At 32.4% G+C, this 21,380-nt stretch overlaps 1 protein-coding gene across 1 annotated transcript in view; it reads right to left on the bottom strand.

Moving 5' to 3' along the window:
- The window catches only part of LOC145270267 (unconventional myosin-Ie-like), a 255,365-nt gene that overhangs the window by 32,928 nt on the left and 201,057 nt on the right, over positions 1-21,380 (bottom strand). The window contains exons 13-19 of the mRNA XM_080125913.1: positions 19,160-19,330; positions 17,594-17,671; positions 12,866-12,951; positions 9,223-9,304; positions 6,480-6,586; positions 2,889-2,987; positions 1,103-1,247 (exon numbers count right to left, since the gene is read on the bottom strand). Coding sequence (XP_079982039.1) covers positions 1,103-1,247; positions 2,889-2,987; positions 6,480-6,586; positions 9,223-9,304; positions 12,866-12,951; positions 17,594-17,671; positions 19,160-19,330 — 768 coding nt within the window. The remainder of the gene's footprint in view (positions 1-1,102; positions 1,248-2,888; positions 2,988-6,479; positions 6,587-9,222; positions 9,305-12,865; positions 12,952-17,593; positions 17,672-19,159; positions 19,331-21,380) is intronic.

The raw sequence follows: 21,380 nt of genomic DNA, 5'->3' as shown, positions 1-21,380 counted from the left end.
CATATATTTCAAACACTACCTTGTTTGAATTAAATTACAATAAGTTTACCAAGGTAATCAAAATGGTAAACTTAAAATATATTATAAATATTAAAGAGTTAATATTTACAAGTAAAGTAATCTCAACCAGATATAAAAGCTCAATAAAACCGAAAAGGAAATAGAGCTTATAATATGAACAAATGATTAATAAAACATGTTAAAAACATCTTGAAAAAGAGTTAAAAACATATTTAATTTTAAAAAGGAAGCACAAGATAAGTGGATAGTCCTTAATCCGCGGAGTTTCGAAGAAATACTCTCCTTCTCATCAGAGGGCAGGAATTAGCAAAATGCGGGATCGGATTTTGCATGTAAAAGTATTTAATGAAACCACAAGTAAGTCACAGATCTTACTTGGTTAAAAAAAGGGTGATGTAAGGGGAATAGGAGGTAAAACAAAAAATGATAAAAAGATTTCACATGAATATATATATATATATATATATATATATATATATATATATAGCCTGAAGAGCCAGAAAGTGGATGAAACGCGGAATATTCAGTGTAGCTTAATCGCCATATATATTTTATAACTTACTATATATATAATATTTAGTAATGTGATTGATAATTTAAAAATCAAATTATAATTAAATTAAAAATCCGTTTCATAAGAAGGAACAACAACAAAATCAATTATTTGTACGATCGTTTCGGAAAACAATGTTTTTTATTGTGGTAGACATCAAGTTACGGACAATAATTATTACATATAGTTTTTTATTAAACAAGGTTTCCTCATCAGCAAATATTGGAAAGGGTTTTTATTAAATGTAAAAGACACCATAAATAAACCTAGCATTAAAGTAAGGCAGATGTATCTTTTAATTTTTCGCCTTTTGAAATCAGGAACTATGGTTCAAGTACTCATATAGATGCTTGCTATAGCTTTCTAGCTTATGAATACTTATGAATACTTATCATTTTTTCATTTTTAGCATATATATATATATATATATATATATATATATATATATATATATATATATATATATATATATATATATATATATATATGCTAAAAATGATCTTTATCTGACAATAGAGAAAAACTTACCGATTCTGGATTCTTGATAAAAAGTTTTGTTTTTCCCATCTGATATTGGTCATCACTCATATTCACAGATCGCAAAATATGAACAATTCCCTGTATTAAATTCCCCGTATATGTCGGATACGTCTCCGCTGTGAGTAAGTTATATCTGAAACCACAAATAAGCAGATAAGAATTTGAATTATTTGCACAAGATATAATTAAAATTTTCAAACTGTTCTTTTGCACACGTTGTATTAAATCAAAATTATTTTGGAGATCATATCCAGCTTAGTTGGTAAACAATGTAGAATAAAATGATATTGTTTTCTATCCATGTGTTATATATGCTGGTACGTAGAAATTCTATAAACTGGTATAAATTTTGAATCTTCCATTTAGTACATGTTAAGGTTGCCTAACGGCAGGTGTAGATGTGAGTGAGGTGATAGTATTCAGAGGTCAGTTCTCTAGACAGAACATGGTAGTAGTAGGTGTCGAATTGTTAAATGGAAATTCTGTCACATGTAGAACACAGAGTTTTTGAAGAGTTCACATTGGAGAAGCTAGAAGACAGGACATGCCAAAAAATGTAAATGTCTAAGTGAATATTTCTCAAAGACCTATCTGTTTGTCGACCATTTTTAAGCGAGTTAATAAAATTAAGTAAGATGAAACTAATTTTTCGAAGGAATAAATTTTTAGTCTCTCCCCTTGTGAATGAACCTCTGTTCCCAATAAAACCTTTAAGACCACAAACAAGTCTCCTTGTGTTTCTATATATGAGTTTTATTCGTCTTGTGTTAAACAGCTGATCAACAGATGGCACAATGCAAAGAAAGGCCATATGGAAAAGCGAAAAAATGAATTCCAGATCAGACACATATGTAAAACAAAAAGACTTTTATTAATGGACTAGCAGGGATGCTCGGTGTTGCCTAGTCATAAAATACTTTTTAATATGATATTTTAATTCACATAGATTTCGTATTTATTATTATAAAGTTAATTTACCATATTATATTGTACCCAATATATAATCATGATTTCAAAAATAACAAAAATGTATATATTTTGAGTGCCATCAGCCAGAATCGAAACCAAACCCAAAACATAAGAAAACATAGTTTCATGATTGAAACTATGTCAACAAGTTAAGCAAAGATTGAAATTTATTTTAATTCACATTGAAACACCGGTTCCTGTTAGATCACCAAAGTTTAGCAATGTTAAGGCTGGTTAGTACTAAAATGGGTGACCATTTGAGATTGTCAGGCGCTCTACTTATCTCGGCACTGTTTCCAGTCATCCTGGACTTCTCCTTGCTACTGGACTCAAGCAGTGCCGAATCAAGAAAAATGCGGTTGAGAATTGCGCACTTCTTGCCTCACAATTACATACACAGCTGCTCTGACAGGGGTTATCCATTGTTTCTTGAGACTTAACAGAGGCATTGAAGTTTGTTTGTACTCAAAATGGTTGGACTTTGGAAAGGTGTGTTAATTTTATTAAATACAATTTGGTTTCCATGAAAACAATGTTTTTGATAGACAAGATACAAGCAAGGGCGGTCGGACGGTCCACAGATTTTTATAATTATATAGATAATGTTTCTTGATTGCTAACCTGCAATAACCACGGATGTTTGTTGTAAAACTATGTGCTTCCATGTGCTCTAGCCATTTAATCTTTCCCTTCATTGAAACTTTTTTGTTTTGGTATTATAAAATTGTTACACATGCATAGGTTCAAATTGCTGATAAACGTTTGATACTTCAATAAGAACCGAAAAATTAAATTTTGGTTTTACCTGCGGAAGAATTTATCAAATTCTCTTCGATAGGCGAACCCAGCTCGACGCACTCGTATATTTTCTTTAAGGCCAAGGTATTCAATTTGATGGACAACTCTAAAAATAAAACAATAACCATGTTAATAAATATGAATATAACAAATATTAGGTTTTTGTCCAAAATTTCCCCCATGTTAAAAGCAAAAATAAAGAAAAATGTGTATGATGTACGTACTTCTTTCATTGAATTTTGTTTTTTATTATTGATACTTATCAAAGACATTCTCATACAAAACCTATCTAAGAACAGTGCTAAACACATAAAGTACATTTGTGTGAAATTTCGAAAAGTCGGCCTAGCCATTTAGGAGTCCATAGGGAACAACCCCCCCACACACACACATACACACACGCACGTGCACACACACACATATGCACACACATACACACGCACACACACACACACACTCCCAAACACACACACGTGAACACACACATGCACACACGCACAAACACACACCCACACACACAAAGTTATTTTTATATAATAGTAGATGAATATATTCATTTTTTTCCTTTGCCAAAAACATTAATTTTTACATCCAATTCATGTAAAATGTTAGTATTGTTCTTGACGTTACACAAACACTCTCCAAAATGGCTGCTACGAAAGCCAAGGATCATACCACAAATCAACAACGTTCACAGCCTCTACAAACGCTTCATACTTTTATTATTAAGTTGACAAGAAAGTTCTTGCAGTTTTTAACTTTTAAATTTAGATGAACATATCTCGGCTCAAACAAAATTGATTTATTGATCAAAATAAGCACGAGTGCCATTAACATAAAAATCTTGCGTTCTGCTGGCGATGAAGTTGCTGAAGGCATTTTTGATATTGCTTAGGATTTTGAAGCATTTCTCACGCAGAAAGTTGTCGAGATGCTTGAAAAAGTAGTAGTCAGTGGGTTAGAGGTCTGGAGAGTACAATGAATGAAGCAGAGTTTCATAACCCAATTCCTTCAACTTCTGCAGGGTCGATTTAGCAATGTGCAGTTGGGCATTGTCATGGAGAAGAATTGCGCCTTTTCTGTTGACTAATGCTGGGTGTTGTTATTGAAGTTTCTGATGCATTTCATTCATTTGTTGACACTACTTTTCCACTGTAATAGTTCCGTCTGCATTCAGAAAACTGTAACGGATGAGATCGGTCGCAGACCACCAAACAATCAACATGATTTTTTTTTTTTTGGTGCAACTCTGACTTCGGGAAGTGTCGTGGAGCTTTGTCGGCATCTAATCACTAAGTTGTGCATTGCCGGTTGTTATAAAGAACCCACTTTTCATCACATGTCACAACGCAGTTGAGAAACGATTTATTCTTGTTGCATAAAAGAAAGGACGATGACACTTTATAACAGCGTTTCTTTTGGTTGTCGTTGGAATTAATTTATTTGGATGATTTTAATTTTGTAATCAAATTATTTTGTGAATCAAGAATTTAAAAAAATTTGTTTTATGAATTGTTAATCCATTAATTGATTAAATTAACACTTTGGACCTTGATCCAATTTAGCAATAATTAGCCAAAAAGACAATAAGCAATTAGCAAAATTATTTGATAACACCTTTTTAAAGGCCGAAATATCGGCCATTTGTCTTTTTAGCCATGTTACTAGGGCCGATATGTTGGCTGTGCAAGAAATGAAGAGTTAAGTAAAGATAAAACAATTGTTATGGAAACTTTGTTTCAATGTTAAAAAATATAACTTTTTTTTTAGATATTTATTTGTTGTTGTAAAAATCAAAGGGAAATAACTTCTTACATAATTCTTCCTTTTAATTTGTAAGAATTATCGGTAAGTGAGGGAAAATGTTTTCACTCAAACAGTTTTCTTAGCAGGAATAAGTATTTTCTAAAAGAAACTAATACTAGATAAAATATATTCATACTAATAACGCAGTGGAAGAGAAACAAAATAAATGAGTTTAAATCAGGTATCGATATGGGAGTCAGACTGCTATTTGGGTCTAACTGTGAAAATCCAACAAAAATATTTTCTATGTTCGATTAGTTTTCTGACTTTGTATGCCTTCCAATCTTAATATCGCATCCAATCAGCCGAGACAATGCTTCGTAGATTGAAGATAATTTTTTTTTATTCTATGTTTTTTTATTTATTTATTTGTAAATGTTGTCCCATTCCCTACAATTAATTTTTCGGCAAATAAAATCCTTTTAAAACAAATTACAGATCATTTTAGTTAGATCAAGCCATAGGGTGAACGTGATGTTTTCATGAAAGTGTTTATCATAGTGTAAGATGAACAGTTTTTGATAAAATTGAATGAGCATCGACCCCCTCATCAAAAAAAAAATGATTCAGGCAGAATGGACTTTATGAATATTGTTTTCGTTTTAAAAAAAAAACACACTTTTTGCTTAAATAAAATATTTGTTTTTACAAAAATGTCTTCCATAATTAGAAATGCCATTATTTTAACCTTTTCATCAATGCTCCTCTCAAATCTCTTCAAACCTTTCAATTAATTTTAATTTAAATGATTCAAAAATGTATTTGTACAAACATCGTTAATCATGATATATTATCATCTGTGTCTTGACCATTTTTATTTTGTCTCGCAAATAGTGCTGGGCTTCCGGTTATAAATAATAATAACATTAACACATTATATAGCAGCGATTAAATTTTTTTGTTCTAAATTCAAAGGAAAACATTGGATAAATCATGGTATTACTGTGCCATTTTTTTTTTTATACAAGCACAGAGAGTCTTGTTGCTGTTCTCTTCATAAAACACTAATCACATTATATAGCAGCGATTTACTTTTTTTGTTTGTTTTTTGTTTTTTGTGAATTCAAATGAAAACATTGCATGTATTACTGTGCCATTTTTTTTTATACAAGCACAGACAGTCTTGTTGCTGTTCTCTTCATAAAATTACAGAACTTAACATAAACAACGGAGCTCTTTTTTTATATTTCAATACAATGGGAAACAACCAAATTTTGTGCATCAAGTGAAACTGAGAAAGAGGATGAAAGCTTCCTGAAGTATTCCTAGTTTAGGACAACAAATTTAAAGAAATAAAAAAAAAAGAAGAATTCGTCTTTACAAGCCAACAACCGCCGGGTTTGAGATCACCACTGACACCAACCTCCATCTGTCTGCCTCTCACCGACCTAACCTGTCAACTCCTTTTATACATGTCTCCTGCGTGATTTCACATGATTTTGCATGACTTCCACCAGAGCACACCTTTTAAAATTATGGGCGCCATCTTGATTTTTCTCTCTCTTTCGCCCAACCTCGCCCAGCACACTCGCAGTAAGACCTGTTCGTTTGATTTGTTTTTCCTTTTCTTTTTCTCCTTTCCTTCTGCTAACTTTAAACAACACTTCCATTCGTAATGTCACAGCAAAGGATTAGACAAAGCTTTTCCTCCACCGATCCATCAAGATGTAAGGATTAAATGCAAATAACAAAACCGTGATATAAAAATTAGACTAAGTTTAAAGAATGAAATTATGAGACTTGATTATTTGAAAAATGTCTGGCAATGAGATCAACAAAGACTAGTACATACCGACTTTCCTCCCAATCAAAAGGTTTCTTAGTTTCATTCGGCTTGATGCATCGAATGTAATGAGGTGTGCATAGCATAAGTTTCTCAACTAACAAATTTGCCTGCGTCTGAAAAGAGAAAAATACATGAAACCATTTCATAACAAAATGATTCAAAATTTGTTTAATGTAAAAAATAATTAAAATTTTTGTCGGAAACAGGGTTTTTTTTAAAATTATGTTTATTATAAAGATTCCTCATGAGAGTTATATATATATATATATATATATATATATATATATATATATATATATATATATATATATATATATATCCTCATGAGAGTTATATATATATATTATATATATATATATATATATATACAAAATAACATGTTTTATTAACTATTTGCTCTTTATATATATATATATATATATATATATATATATATATATATATATATATATAAAGCTGAACGTCTGTGTGTGTGTCTGGTCATGAATAGGCTCCTATATGGTTGACTATTATAGAAAACTGATCACATATAATGATAGAAGATGTATCGAGACACAGGAATGGGTATGTTTGATCTGGCATAATGATGATTCATTAAAATTATGGGGTCTGCGTATGCGCCTGGTCCACAAAGTATGGAAATAAAAAATTTAAAAATTAAAAAAAACCTTTACAAGTGTTCTTGATATAGATGTACATAATAATACTTTGATAAGTATGTTTTAACTTAAATAGGGATGGTATAATAAAATTGTGGGGTCTGCGTTCGCGCCTGGCCTCCATAGAATGGAAATAGGCACAGACTTTAATAAAGACTTTTCATATCTATCTGCGTAAGTATACTTTGATAATTATGTTTCAGTTTGAAGAAATATGGTATAATAAAATTATGGGGTGTTCGTTTGCGCCTGACCTCCATAGAATGGAAATGTGTCACAAAGTTTAACAAGGTTTTTTAATATAGATCCACAGAATATTGTGATAAGTGTTTCAGTGTGAAGAGGTATGGTATAATAAATTATGGGGTTTATCTATTTTATTTTTACTTTCATCATATTTTGCTTTTGTTTTGATACCCCCAAATTCAACCCAAATTTACAACCCTTCCTTTTCATAACCTATTATACTTTCATAAATCAGAGTCCATTTTCTGTAGGCTGTTTTTGAACCCAGTCAACGACGGGTACTTTTACTAGTATATATATATATATATATATATATATATATATATAAAATAAGAATTATAGTTAAGTTATCCAAAATGATCCAAGATGGCAAAACTAAAGTAAATTATAATTATTAAAGAATTAATATTTATAAAGAAATCACGACCAAATGTAAAAGCTCGATAAAACCAAATAGTAGATAGAGCTTATAATAAGAACAAGTAGTTAATAAAACATGTTAAAAAACACTTTGAAAAAGAGTTAAAAACATATTTAATTTTGAAAAGGAAATACTAAATAAGTGGATAGTCCTTAATCCGCGGAGTTTCAAAGAAATACTTTCCTTCACATCAGAGGGTAGGATTTAGCAAAATGCGGGATCGGATTTTGCTTGCAAAAGTATTAAATGAAACTGCAAGTAAGTTATAGATCTTACTTGATAACAAAAAGTGAAGCAGAGGAAATAGGGTGAATAAAAAAGTGATTTCACGTGAATGGATAGTCTGGTGAAGAGTAAAATATCCAATGACGGTAAAATCCAAAGATGCAGAATCCAAGAAAGTTAGTTAAATTTCCATTTGCACAAGTAAAATCCAAGGGAATCGCGTAATTGGAAGATGATCCAAAGTAATCCAAAAGGCAGAAATCCGTGGAATAATTCACAATTATTCCACGGATTTACTTATATATATGATAAGAATAATGGAAATCGTATTCTGATGATAGAGAGATAAAAAAAGGAACAACCATGTTATATTGTCTGTTCGTCTGTTCGTACTTTTCTCAATAACTACGCCGTGGAATTTTTTGAAATCTTGCACAAACATTAAACATGATATGAGTAAAAAAATAACAGAACTGATTTTCCAGAAAAACTCCGGTTACCCCTCTAGGGGTGCCTTTTGGGTTAGAATGGCTAAAATTGACAATTTTGTGTTTATTAATAAATAGATGCTTTGGATTTTTATAAAAATTTCTGAAAAGTTGTTACTGACTGATTTTGATATAATTTTGTTTGTCTATACTTCGTGATAACTCTTGTGTGTGCCCCAGGGGCTCTTTTAGGGTTAATAAAAACACTCCATTTTGGGACTATTTTACCATATTTGTCCAAAATTTTCTGTGTATGTCTATTTAGCAATTTTGCATGGTGCTAAACTCAAATTTAAATATGTTAAGGTCTTGGGAACTTTTGGGGTTAATTAAGTGGGGGGAGGGGGGTGATGGACGTAGTCATTTCTCTTTTTGCATAGTGCAGAACTCAAATTTACATATGTTAAGGCCTAAAACTGCACTGTTTGTTCATTTTCAACAGGATTTGACGTCCCCTGGGAATTTTGGGGTTAAATGAGGGAGAGGCAAATGCTGAACTTAGTCATTTTTTTATGATTCGTTCACTGTGTATGCTTCACTTGTTTTCTTGTATTTTTATTGCGGTCGTTTAACCCTAACCTGACGGTCGTTTAACCCTAACCTGATGGTTGTTTAACCCTAACCTGACGGTCGTTTAGTAATAAAATGAGATAACAAGAGATGCCTATGAAATAAACATGTCTGCCATCGAACAGTGTTCTTATAATTACTTTTATTTTGTTTCCAGCTGTGGTTGGTCGTCCTCTGCTTGCGGAATTTACATTTTCAGGGAACAAATCGGAAATGAATTTGCTGCAACAGAAGAAGAAACAAAGTATGAAATAATGAAAGGACAATTACAAGAGTTGGTAAAATTGTTTTTATATAATTATTTTGTGACCTGGCATGGTTGGTAATAATCAAAACGAACATAGTGGTATAGTTAACAAAAAGTCCATTAGTAAAAGTATATTACAGAAGTACACACTATGATTTGAGGGCCATAATTGTTGAGTAATTAATTAATTAAGAACATTTGATGGTTTATTATGAATTAAATAAAAAACATACTTGTTTGCTTTATATAAGACTAGCCAGGGGTACCCAGCGTTGCCCGAGTGTTTGGAGGTGTGTGTGGTTTTGGGTAAATCAAAACTCCGGGGTGGGGGGGTTAAAATAAAAAAAAATGTTTTGGTAGGTAAGTATGAGGATCGAACCCGAACCCTTGAGGCAAAGTTGGAAATTAAAGTGTGAAAAAAAAAAGTGCGACGTTAACCATTGGGCCACCGTGAGATGCTAACAGAAGCACGTTTGAATTTATTTAATTACTTAAATTAGCAGGTGCACGTTTTAATGACTTAATGAGGTCAAGTTTGACTGCGGGATAGTATTTCATTTACTGCGGAAACGCTTTTTTTTATTTTTATTTTCCCAAGACATTGGGGGTAGGGAGAAACAGCTTCACTTGTCGAAATTGAATAGCAATTGTCTTCTGATATAAGGAAATAATATTTCCACATTGATCAAAGCTGATTGCTTTCGGACATTTCTGGCGATCGAGACCGGAAAAATACCTAGACAATTAGTGTCGCTTTTATTATAGGAAAAGGCCTAACGCACATGCGGCAAGCGACAAATGTTGAATATTTATCTTTCCGAAGTTGAGCAAATTAAATAGACAGGCGAGCTCCGTTGTTAACTCAGAAATATTATGATTTATATGTGATATAAAAAGTTTTAAGAAGTTGTGAACCGACTGACCGCTTCTCTGAAAAAAGCCTTTTGTAGACATACAGAAAAAGCAAACACATATACACACATACATACATTTTCGCTTTTATATTTATAGAATCATACTGGAAGTCATATCAATGTTAACAAAAGAAATAAATTAAAACATAGTATGTTTTAATTTTAACACAGACACGTCTGTCTTTATTTACATGTTGGCAGAAAGAGAGAGAAAACAGGTAAATCGTTTTATATATACATAGCAAGAAAGGGAGTAACTCTAAGTTACTCAAAAGCCTAAATAACATGTCATTACAAACCCAGACAAGGGGAGGCAACTTTTTTGCATGGTTCAAGTGAGATAACTGTTGCAGTTTTCACAAAATTAAAACCTATACCCACATTGATAATTTCTAATAATAACTATCATTATCATTATCATTCAGTGAGGGGGGGAGATCAAGTTCAATAAATTCATTGGAGCACACTCTGTGGAAGTACTTGTAAAAGAGGCACAGGGATGTGATGGGCCAGGGGTTGAAGCTTGTTAGACAGGGAGAGACTAGCAGCTGGAGCATCAGCCCAGATGTTGTGACAATACCCCATGCATGACAGTATCTCATATTATTTGGATTCATCGGATTACTGTTCTCATCTTGACTGTTATTTTCACAATGTTTCAGTCGATATAACCTCTGACCTTTTCGAGGTGTATCTTGTCAAACTCGGGAATGTTTTTGCTGAATTTGGGAATTTGGACAAAATTTCAAACAGAACCTTTAAGAAATGTCATTGACAGTATCTTCTACGTATTTATTCCCATTCATATTATTATGCATGTTAGACAGAGAAGTTTTTACATTTGACTCTTGTGAATAGTGATATTAGTCAAGGCAAAATGTAGTAGGAAAGATTTCTTATAATTATTAAAGGAAAAGAGTTTTCTCTTAGTAGCATTAAACGTAATCATATACTTTTGATTCTACTACAGACTGGAGGTTATTTTCTAAGGATTTTGCCATTGCGTTCGATAAGCAGATCTTTTTGCACTCAGTCAATGCATCCATATATCCTTGCATCCTATCTCAAAAATTGAAAACATAAAAACAAGAATAAAAAAGGTAAAATGGTGTTATGAGCAGAGAAATAGTTTCTAAAAAAATAAGTAAATACAAGTTATTTCCCTTAGATTCTAAAACCATCAAAAGAAAAGAAAGAAATATGCATGCATAATCTATCTATATACGTATCTATAAAAGTGAGAATGTGTGTGTGAGGACAATTCTCAACCTATATGTGGCACAATGAAGAGAGCCCTTTCACGAAAAACACCCGTCTAGCCGAATCCACTGTGAAAAATTTCCCCCACTCTTTATCTGTGCCTAAATCAAAATGTGGATTCCATGAACAAAGCTTCTTTCTTAGAACTGCACGCCTGTGGAACTCTGTTCCGTCTGTCTGCTTCCCACCTGACTACAACTTGGATGTCTTCAAGTCCAACGTTAACAAATTCCTAATGAACCGCCCCCTTAAGTAAACACTTCATCAAATCTCCACACTAACGTAATGTACTTGCAATAACCCTTATCCCTGAGTGGCTTCCGGGCCTTGATAAGTGGTGACCACTGTGTAAAAAAAAAAAAAAAGAAAAAAAAAAGTCCCTTTTGGGGAAGCTGGGAGCTTCTTCATTAATAAACCTTATGCCTAACTTGTGACTGTGCTCGCATGGAGGCAAAAAGAAATTTATTATTGAAAGGAAAACATGGCTTCATTAAATGTAAAAATATATCAATCTGGTATGACTTGAGCCAAGAGTGACAGTTGTTTCTAATATAATAACCAAGTTAAAATGATCTGAGATCTGAGAACTCTAAAGGTCAAACCCGTAAAACTTGTCATCAAGGCATACAAAAACAAAACAATGTTCAAACTGTATGAACATATCTTTCTCTTTTTTTATGCTGTTCTCTCTCTCTCTCTCTCTCTCTCTCTCTCTCTCTCTCCCTCTCTCTTTCACTCCCCTTCTCTCTCTTTCAATGAAGGAAGAGAGAATTGAAATACAATTCTTTATTTTTAAACAACTGAAGCTTGGATTCCCATATACAACAGATGCAGATATAGCAGTTTAGTGCGAATGCAATGGATCGACTGAATGTGCTCCCTCATTGTTAAATGTAAAATAAATTATTTCTTTTTTTTATAAAAATACATTTGTTCGCTATTTTTGTACAAGCATTCAATTTCAGTCTGCAGTCCCTGCCATTAATGTCAATGATGATGATAGAAAGCTGCCTGTAATGACACACTGAAGACATGACCCATGCCAGTCGGGTATAGTCCACGATATATCGACCCATTGCGTTGATGTTTCCATGTTCCTATCGTTTGATAGCATGTCTAATATCCGGGGAGTTTGTTGCATTCCCAGGATGTTGCTCAACCAAGTAACCCTCCCCGGGAATGATAGTGTCATATATATATATATACTCAACACATTTTTGATCAGATCAAAGACAATGGTATATTTTGATTGCCACATACATTGCAGGATGCAGTTTCCTAAGTATAGTTCAGAACTTCAGTCGTATAATCTGTATTTTCAAGTTTAAAACTAAAAAATTGTACAAATTGAAAAGTACTTACAATTTGCTCGTCTGCATCATCTCAATAAGGTCACCGAATAAAACATCTCGATTCTTTTCACAGAAACCATCAATACTGTAAGAAACCTGAAAAATGAATGTTAACCTTTAATGTCTGAATTATTTCGAGAAACTTTTTTTTTTAATTTTGCAACATTTTTTCCAATCCAGAAAGTGTAAGAAACAACTTGAACACAAAATTTCGGCAACTTTTGCTTCTTGTATTTTATCCTTTACTCCTCACTTCCCATAAGCGATATTTCTGACAAAGAGGGGAGGATTGCTGTTTTTGAGTTGGAATATACCCATCTAACGCTTATCATAGGCTAGTTTTTAACCTTGTAGTATTTTTTTAGCTTCTTACATCAAATAGCTTCATGCCTTGCCTGGAGCAATTTCCATAAAAAGAAATAAATACAATAATTATGAAATTAAATCTAGCATGGAAAATAAATCACTCATTTTAATATTTTATTAATATACTAGTGGGAGTACCCGGCGTTGCTTGGGTGTGTTGAGTAAGGAAGCCCCCCCCCAAAAAAAAGTAGGCAGCCCGGGTGGAGAGAGGTGTTAAAAAAAAAGTGGTAGTAAGCAGGCAGGCTCGAACCTGTAAGGCAAAGGAAGAAAAGAAGGTAAAAAAAAAAGCGACGTCTTTGCCGATGTGTCCATGGCAAAACTAGAAGTCGCGAACATCAAAATTAAGCATAGTCAATCGAAAGGAGGCGATGACTTGCAAAAATCTTGGTGGAAAAAGCGACCCCTCCTTGTAAAAAACAGTCAAGTTGAGAGTGGAGGAATTAATGTTTTTTGACCAATTTTTCGATATTTGTCGTCCGAACGATCGAGCTTCAAAAGATTTCGTCATGTTCCGACGCATCTGTTGGAAGTTTTTGGCAGACATACAAACACACACACATACATATATTTTTCTCTTTATATATTAGACTAGCAGGGGTGCCCGGCGTTGCCCGGGTGTTTGTCAGTGTATGTATGTAGTTAAGGAAAAAAGTGTTCATAGGCAGGTAGGCTCAAACACAAAGCCTTGAGGCGAAGGCAGAAAAGAAAGTGGAAGAAAATGTGATATCTTACCGCGACGCTAAGAGGGCAGAAGAAGTGAGAATCGTTGAAATTAAACGATTAAAAAGTTAAGTGAATGAGTTGACACAGGTGCATAAACACCACACACTTAACTTTGGCTGCAAGCCAGTTACGTTGTAAGCTTTCTACGTATTTGTTTGCTTCTCCAAGATTTTGGGGATTGTCCGATGAATAGCAATTGTCTGATATGACGGGTTTTCCCCACATTGACCAAAGCTCATTGCTTTCTGGACGTCAGGCTGAGAACACGACTTCGCTTTCAACTTAGTTTCACTTTTATTTGAAAAAAAAACACATGAGAAGACAGAATAGCATGAATTTTATAAAATAAAAGTCGCTCAAATAAAAGATAGACATGACGTCCATTCGCAAATCGTAGATATTATAATCTAGGGAGTATATAAAAGTTCTAAGAAATGGCACCCCCTCCTCCCCGAGCGCCTCCGCCAAAAAAGCCTTTGCCGGACATACAAAATAAGCGCACATACAATATACTTTTTTGTTTTTATAATCTATATATATAAAAGGTAAAATGTGTGTGTGTGAGTACGTGTGTTTATATGTCTGCCAAAAACTTTCGACACGGGCCACGGATTTTCACAAGTTCGGTATCATTTTGAAGCTCCACATCTTGGAGGACAAATATCGAAAAATTGGGCAAAAACATTCATTCCTTCATCCTTAACAGCTCTCTTTTTTTACAAGGAGGGTGTGAAAAAAAATGGTATCTTCATGACAAGATTGCTTTGTGCATGCGTCATTACGTGCAAAAGACATTGAATTTGTTTTAAATCTTATAAAAACTTTCATCCAGAGTAGTGGAAATTTGAGAAAACTTGCTGCCACTCAAACTTCAGGGAACACCACTGGTTATCATCCCTGAGATATTTCTGATAATAGCCTGTGTGAGAACCCCTAGTGAGTACAAATATTAATAATAAATTAGTGTTTTTGTCTATATATACATAGGGCCAAAAAGAAAGTCTGCACTTGTAATTTTTTAAAAAACTGCAAATTTAAGCTAAATTTAATGTAACTGTTTAAACAAATTATACATCATTTGATTGGCCTTTTATTCTTCTATAATTTTACCTGTTCATATTTGACTTTTTATTGAAATATTCTAGTGTTCACGTCAATTTAAAAAAATAATTTCAAATCGAGGAAGTAAAAAGAAAGTCTGCAGCAACAAATTTGCTCAAAATCATCTTAAATTATCGCCCCTAAATCAGTTTAAAATATCCACCAACAGGCAACAAAGCATCTCTAATTGTAATTGTTGTTGTTTCAGGTTATACAACGTAACATTTAGTCCATATGCCATGACTTTCTGTTGGTAATCGTCAGGAGCTCATTAATCTCCACCTTTCTGGTTTATCTAATCAAGAAATTGGCCACAGGTTGAAATGTGATGGGAAAACGGTACAAAAGACTGTGCAAAAGCATTAAAACACCAACAGTGTTCATGATGCCCCTAAATCTGGTTGTACCAGTTACTTCTAACAGCAAAGACAATGTTATCAAGATCTGCAGCCTAAGAAACAGATTTGAAATGGCTCCCAAAAACAGTGCAATCTTGTTAAAAAGTGCTCTCTTTCTACTGTCAAGAACAGATTAAAGGAATAAAAGGCGAATTAAATGAGGTATAGTTTGTTTAAACAGTTACATTAAATTTAGCTTAAATTTGCAGTTTTTGAAAAAATTACAAGTGCGGACTTACTTTTTGCTGGCACTGTATATATTTAGGAAATTCTAAAATCAAATAAAAGTGATTATTAATTTCTTAAATCATATATCAGTTACTGACAGGAAGCCTGATCTTACTAGAATTTTATATCGTGCCTGCATTTATAGTATTACTAGTCTGGGTGCCTAGCGTTACCCAGATGTTTGGAGGTGTGTGTTGAGCCAAAAAACAAAAGAGTGGTAGTAGGCAGGCAGACTTGAACCCGTACCGTAAAGGAGGAAAAGAATATGAAAAAAAACCTGATGCTTTTGTTGTTGCGCCCATTACCAAACTGGAAGTTGCAAAGGTTTAAATTAAGGCTAGTCAATTGAAAAGAGAGGATGACTTTCGAAAATATCAGTGAAAAAAGTGACCCCTCCCTGTAGAAAAGTGCAAGGAATTAATATTTTTAGCCAATTGTTCGATATTTGTCGTCCGAAGGGTCAAGCTTCAAAACAATGCTGATCTCATGAAAATCCGTCGACTCTGTCGAAAGTTTTTTCGAGACATACAAACATACATACATACATACATACATACATACATACATACATACATACATTTAAACAGACAAGTGAGATTTATATTATAGATGGTAATTCTACTTAGAGAAAATTAACTACATTTTATTAATATAGTAGATTTCTAATAGGTTGACAGTCTTATAAATAATAATAACAATAATAATAATAATAATAATAATAATAAGTAGTAGTAGTAGTAGTAGTAGTAGTAGTAGTAGTAGTATAATAAAAACAAAAAAAAACTGTAGAGTCAACATCAACTGACATTACACCAAATAGTCAAAAGGTCACGAAGCATGGAAAGATCAAGAAGGAAAACACTGATGATGACCTGTGTGAAAACTCCTACTGAGTAATAATATTAATAATACTAGTACTTTGGAGAGGCTTGTTGTCACTCAAATTTCAGTGAAGAGCAATGGTCGTTGCTAGCGAAAAATCAATGGTAAACAACTGTTAAGACAACAATAATATTAAATCAGTGTTTTGTGTCGAGATATAAGACATAATAGAATTAAAACAGTTTGTAATGTTTCTTTCTCAATTCTGAGTGACTTAGTGTACACTGATTAGATTAACATGGATTAACGTATTGATTAATATATGGATTAATATATAACTAAACATATGGAGTAATATGTGGATCAATGTATGGATTAACATGGATTAATATATGGATAAACATATGGATTAATATATGGATTTATATATGGATTAACATATGGATTAATATATGGATTAATATATGATTATATGGATTAATATATGGATTATTATATGGATTAATATATGGATTAATATATGGATTATTATATGGATATATATATGGATTAACATATGGATTAATATATGGATTAATATATGATTATATGGATTAATATATGGATTAATATATGGATTAATATATGGATTAATATATGGATTAATATATGGATTATTATATGGATTAATATATGGATTAATATGTGGATTATTATATGGATTAATATATGGATTAACATATGGATTAACATATGGATTAATATATGGATTAATATATGGATTATTATATGGATTAACATATGGATTTATATATGGATTAATATATGGATTAATATGTGGATTATTATATGGATTAATATATGGATTAACATATGGATTAATATATGGATTAATATATGGATTAATATATGGATTAACATATGGATTATTATATGGATTAATATATGGATTAACATATGGATTAATGTATGTATTAACATATGGATTAATATGTGGATTAACATATGGATTAATATGTGGATTATTATATGGATTAATATATGGATTAACATATGGATTAATATGCTGATTATTATATGGATTAATAGAAAACATAAAGCAATTATGAAGATTATCTCACCTGCCCTGCATAGTGATTAAGAAGAAATCCCTTGTCATTCCCCTGATAATAAGTAGGGTCCAAAGAATTGCTCATTTTCTGAAATATACAAAACATTTTTGGACTTGAGACAAAACAAAAATCATTGAAAACAATAAAAATAATATTTTACTTGAACCTTTCCATCCCGAAAATATAAATATAAGCTAGCATCAGCCTCCTTAGTACTACACAAAATGGTCAAAAAAGGGTCAAGCAGAAAGAAGGGAACTGGAAAAGAGATCACCATCCAGAATTGCTGTCATTGAACAATCTCTGACGATGACCTGTGTGAGAACTCCTGATGAATACAAATAATAATTGTAGTAATTAATAGTGATATTTACATCTAGAAACAAAACCAAGTTTAAGTCTTCTTAAAATTCAGACAAGGCTGCCAGAGTGAGAGCGTGCTACTCCCGTGGGTTGAATGAAAGATTCTGTTTAAAAATCTGTGCAGATTCCCAAGTTCGACAAAAAGATTCTGGAATTCAATAGAAAGATTCTGGAGTTCAACTAAAGGAGGTCGGAGGTTACATTGGCCGAAACATTGTGAAAATTACACGGAAAATGAAAACAATAGTCCAAAGAATTTAAATAATATGAACAATCAATTTTCATCTCAAATATTTGGGACTGTAAATCAAAATCCAAAAAAAGAAAAATTATATTCTTTAAAATTAATTTGGCAGATGGATTTCAAACCATTTTTCAATTAGATAGGTTTTAGCATCTCAAATTCATCTTACAGACTGGTATCACTCTAATAAATTAGCATCAACTGTTGATTTGATTGAAAAACAGTAACGCTCTGCTGGTTTGCAATGAAAGAAATTCTATGAGCTTAAGTTAGTAGTGTGGTCACCATTAAGACGGGACACACAAAAGAGTGACACCGTCGTTTGATTAGTAGTATATATAGAGCACGCACGCACGCACCGGACAAAGAACGACGACTACGACGATAGTCGACTCGGAAACCTTACAGTATCACTCTAATAAATTAGCATCAACTGTTGATTTGATTGAAAAACAATAACGCTCTGCTGGTTTGTAATGAAAGAAATTCTATGAGCTTAAGTTATTTCTAACTGTTATTGTCACATCAGTATCAGCACGTTACAATATGCCAATGGAATCTGTAGCAGCAAGAGTGGCATATACTCTCAAAGATTTTGAAGATGTTTCTTTTATAACATCATTGCTGATTGGTTGAAGCGATGAACTTCCCTTCTGGCTTGTCCAATCAAAGATCATCACTCAGGTGAGTTGAGCACATGACTGAGTTTATAAAAGATTAAACACACAACAATTCTCTCTCTTTCTTTACTGATCTTGGACTGACAACAACTAAATCCTTTCGTTGTTCTGTTATTTGTTCTGTGCTTTTCGTGTTTGACAATTATTTAATTAAGGGTGCCTTCAACCAGCCGCTAAATATCGCCAAAGTAATAAAACTTCTGGATAACCTCAATAACCACACCATCCCAATATATTTCTTTAAAAAAAATTATTTCTCGTTGAAAAATGGCTTATAAAATAACTTACATCAGCCAGTTTGTTGTCGGCACCTTCATTGACCGCATGCATCGTTGCGCAGACATCATCAAGAATGCAAAATACACCGGGTGGCTTTTTTGACTCAATCAAATCACAAACAATTTTATTGTTGAAATAATCAATTGGGCTCCATGTAATGCTTTCAGCTTTGTATTCTTCCTGTAAAACAAAACAAAATAATGAAATTTAACGATAATAAGCGAGTGTCGTCAGAATACTTACATATAAATTGATGATTTCACTTTATGGATTACTAGCAGGCCACCAGGCGTTGCCTAGTCATAAAATACGCATAAATATTATATTTTAATTAACTGAGATATGTGCATGCGAGTATTATATTTTTTTTACTAAACTGCTTACTTCATGTAAGTAAAACAAAAAGAAGAAATACCTGAGCTGAGATCAAAACCAAAACCTAAAGACAGTGAGTCAATTATTATTAAATTAATTATTAAACTATTAATTATTAAACTATTAATTATTAAACTATTAATTATTAAACCAGTGCAATACAATGTTTAAAAGATGTTTCCAAACTACTTCTTTTTAACAGAAGTAATCTTTAATGTGAACTATTCACGCATGCATATTCGTGAAACAGTTAGCAATCAGATAAAAATCCGATTACACCACGTACCAATTTTTCTATTTTGACACCTGTTTTCCGGATGAAAACAGATTAAAAAGTTTTCCACATGTCTGAATATCCTATATACCAAATTTCAAGTCTGCAGATCAAAAATTCGTTTAGTATATAGATTGAGATGTGTCCTCACATGCACACACATTCTCACCTTAATACATATATAGATTTAATTTTCAAAACACAATGTTAATTCTGGTCTGCACTTTAATATGAATTGTGGTATAAAAGCTGTTTTAGTGAAAGAATAAAATAGAAGATATATATGCAGAACATGCATAATAAAATAGAAATAAATGAAACATTCAAATAATAGAAGGGTCACCAGGTAGTAAGTGCTACCTAAAACATAAATAGAGTTTTGTAAATGAGAAATGAAGAAACATGAAATTTTATAAAAAAAAATATTTTCATACAAAAGATAAGAATATAAAAATTACTTTCAATTATGAAAATGTTTATTTATGAAAATTCGTGTTTGGTAAAGATTCCAGTTTCCAAGGGTTAACAATAAATTTCTTCCGTTCATTAAAATGGTATAATGCTAAGAGTGTTCACTAATGGGCCATGTTCAATTTTCGGTTGACTTATACCAAAGACTTAAAAATAATGGTACTTTTCCCTTCTTGTTAAACACTAAGAATTATTAAGAATGAAGAGCAAGTGGAGTAATCCTGGAAATGGAGTAGCACTCTCCCCTACATTTTGGTGTAGCAGTTAATAACAAGGGAGCCTTCAAGTCGTCCTTGATTATAGTATGCCATTCAGCTTGGGTTTTATCAAAATATACCCATATTTAAAAAACTTAAAAAGATTAGATTATATTACACAATTTAAAACATTTTGGGGTATTGTAGTGAAGAAGGTATCAGAAAAAATCTCAGCTGCAAACATGCAGTGAACTTTTTCAGGGCAGGTGCTCAAGCGGAAAAAAATGGCAAAAATACAGTAATGGACTTTTAAAACAGGAGTAAAAGTGGCAAGTGCTTGGGCAACCCTAGCATCTCCCTCTACACATCTTTGTGCATCGCATGTGGGTACAATGCCCGATTTCATTGTGATTGGATCCTGAGCTTTTGAATGATTGATTGACATGATTTAGATGAATAAATGATTTCCTTGGACGAAGATTTGATGGGCCAGGATGTTGGGAGTAATAAAATTTGCATAAATGCCGAACTCCTTGACTTCATGTCACAATATAATCATATCGCAATATAATCATGTCACAATATAATCATGTCACAATATAATCATGTCGCAATATAATCATGTTGCAATATAATCATGTCGCAATATAATCATGTCACAATATAATCATGTCACAATATAATCATGTCGCAATATAATCATGCCACAATATAATCATGTATCAATATAATCATGCCACAATATAATCATGTCACAATATAATCATGTTGCAATATAATCATGTCACAATATAATCATGTCTCAATATAATCATGTCACAATATAATCATGTCGCAATATAATCATGTCAAAATATAATCATGTCATAATATAATCATGTCGCAATATAATCATGTCACAATGTAATCATGT

This window comes from Euprymna scolopes, chromosome 4 (genome assembly GCF_053919585.1).
Source record: "Euprymna scolopes isolate OS-2025 chromosome 4, ASM5391958v1, whole genome shotgun sequence".
Classification (NCBI taxonomy): domain Eukaryota; kingdom Metazoa; phylum Mollusca; class Cephalopoda; order Sepiida; family Sepiolidae; genus Euprymna; species Euprymna scolopes.
This window is presented reverse-complemented; position numbering and strand designations above follow the sequence as displayed.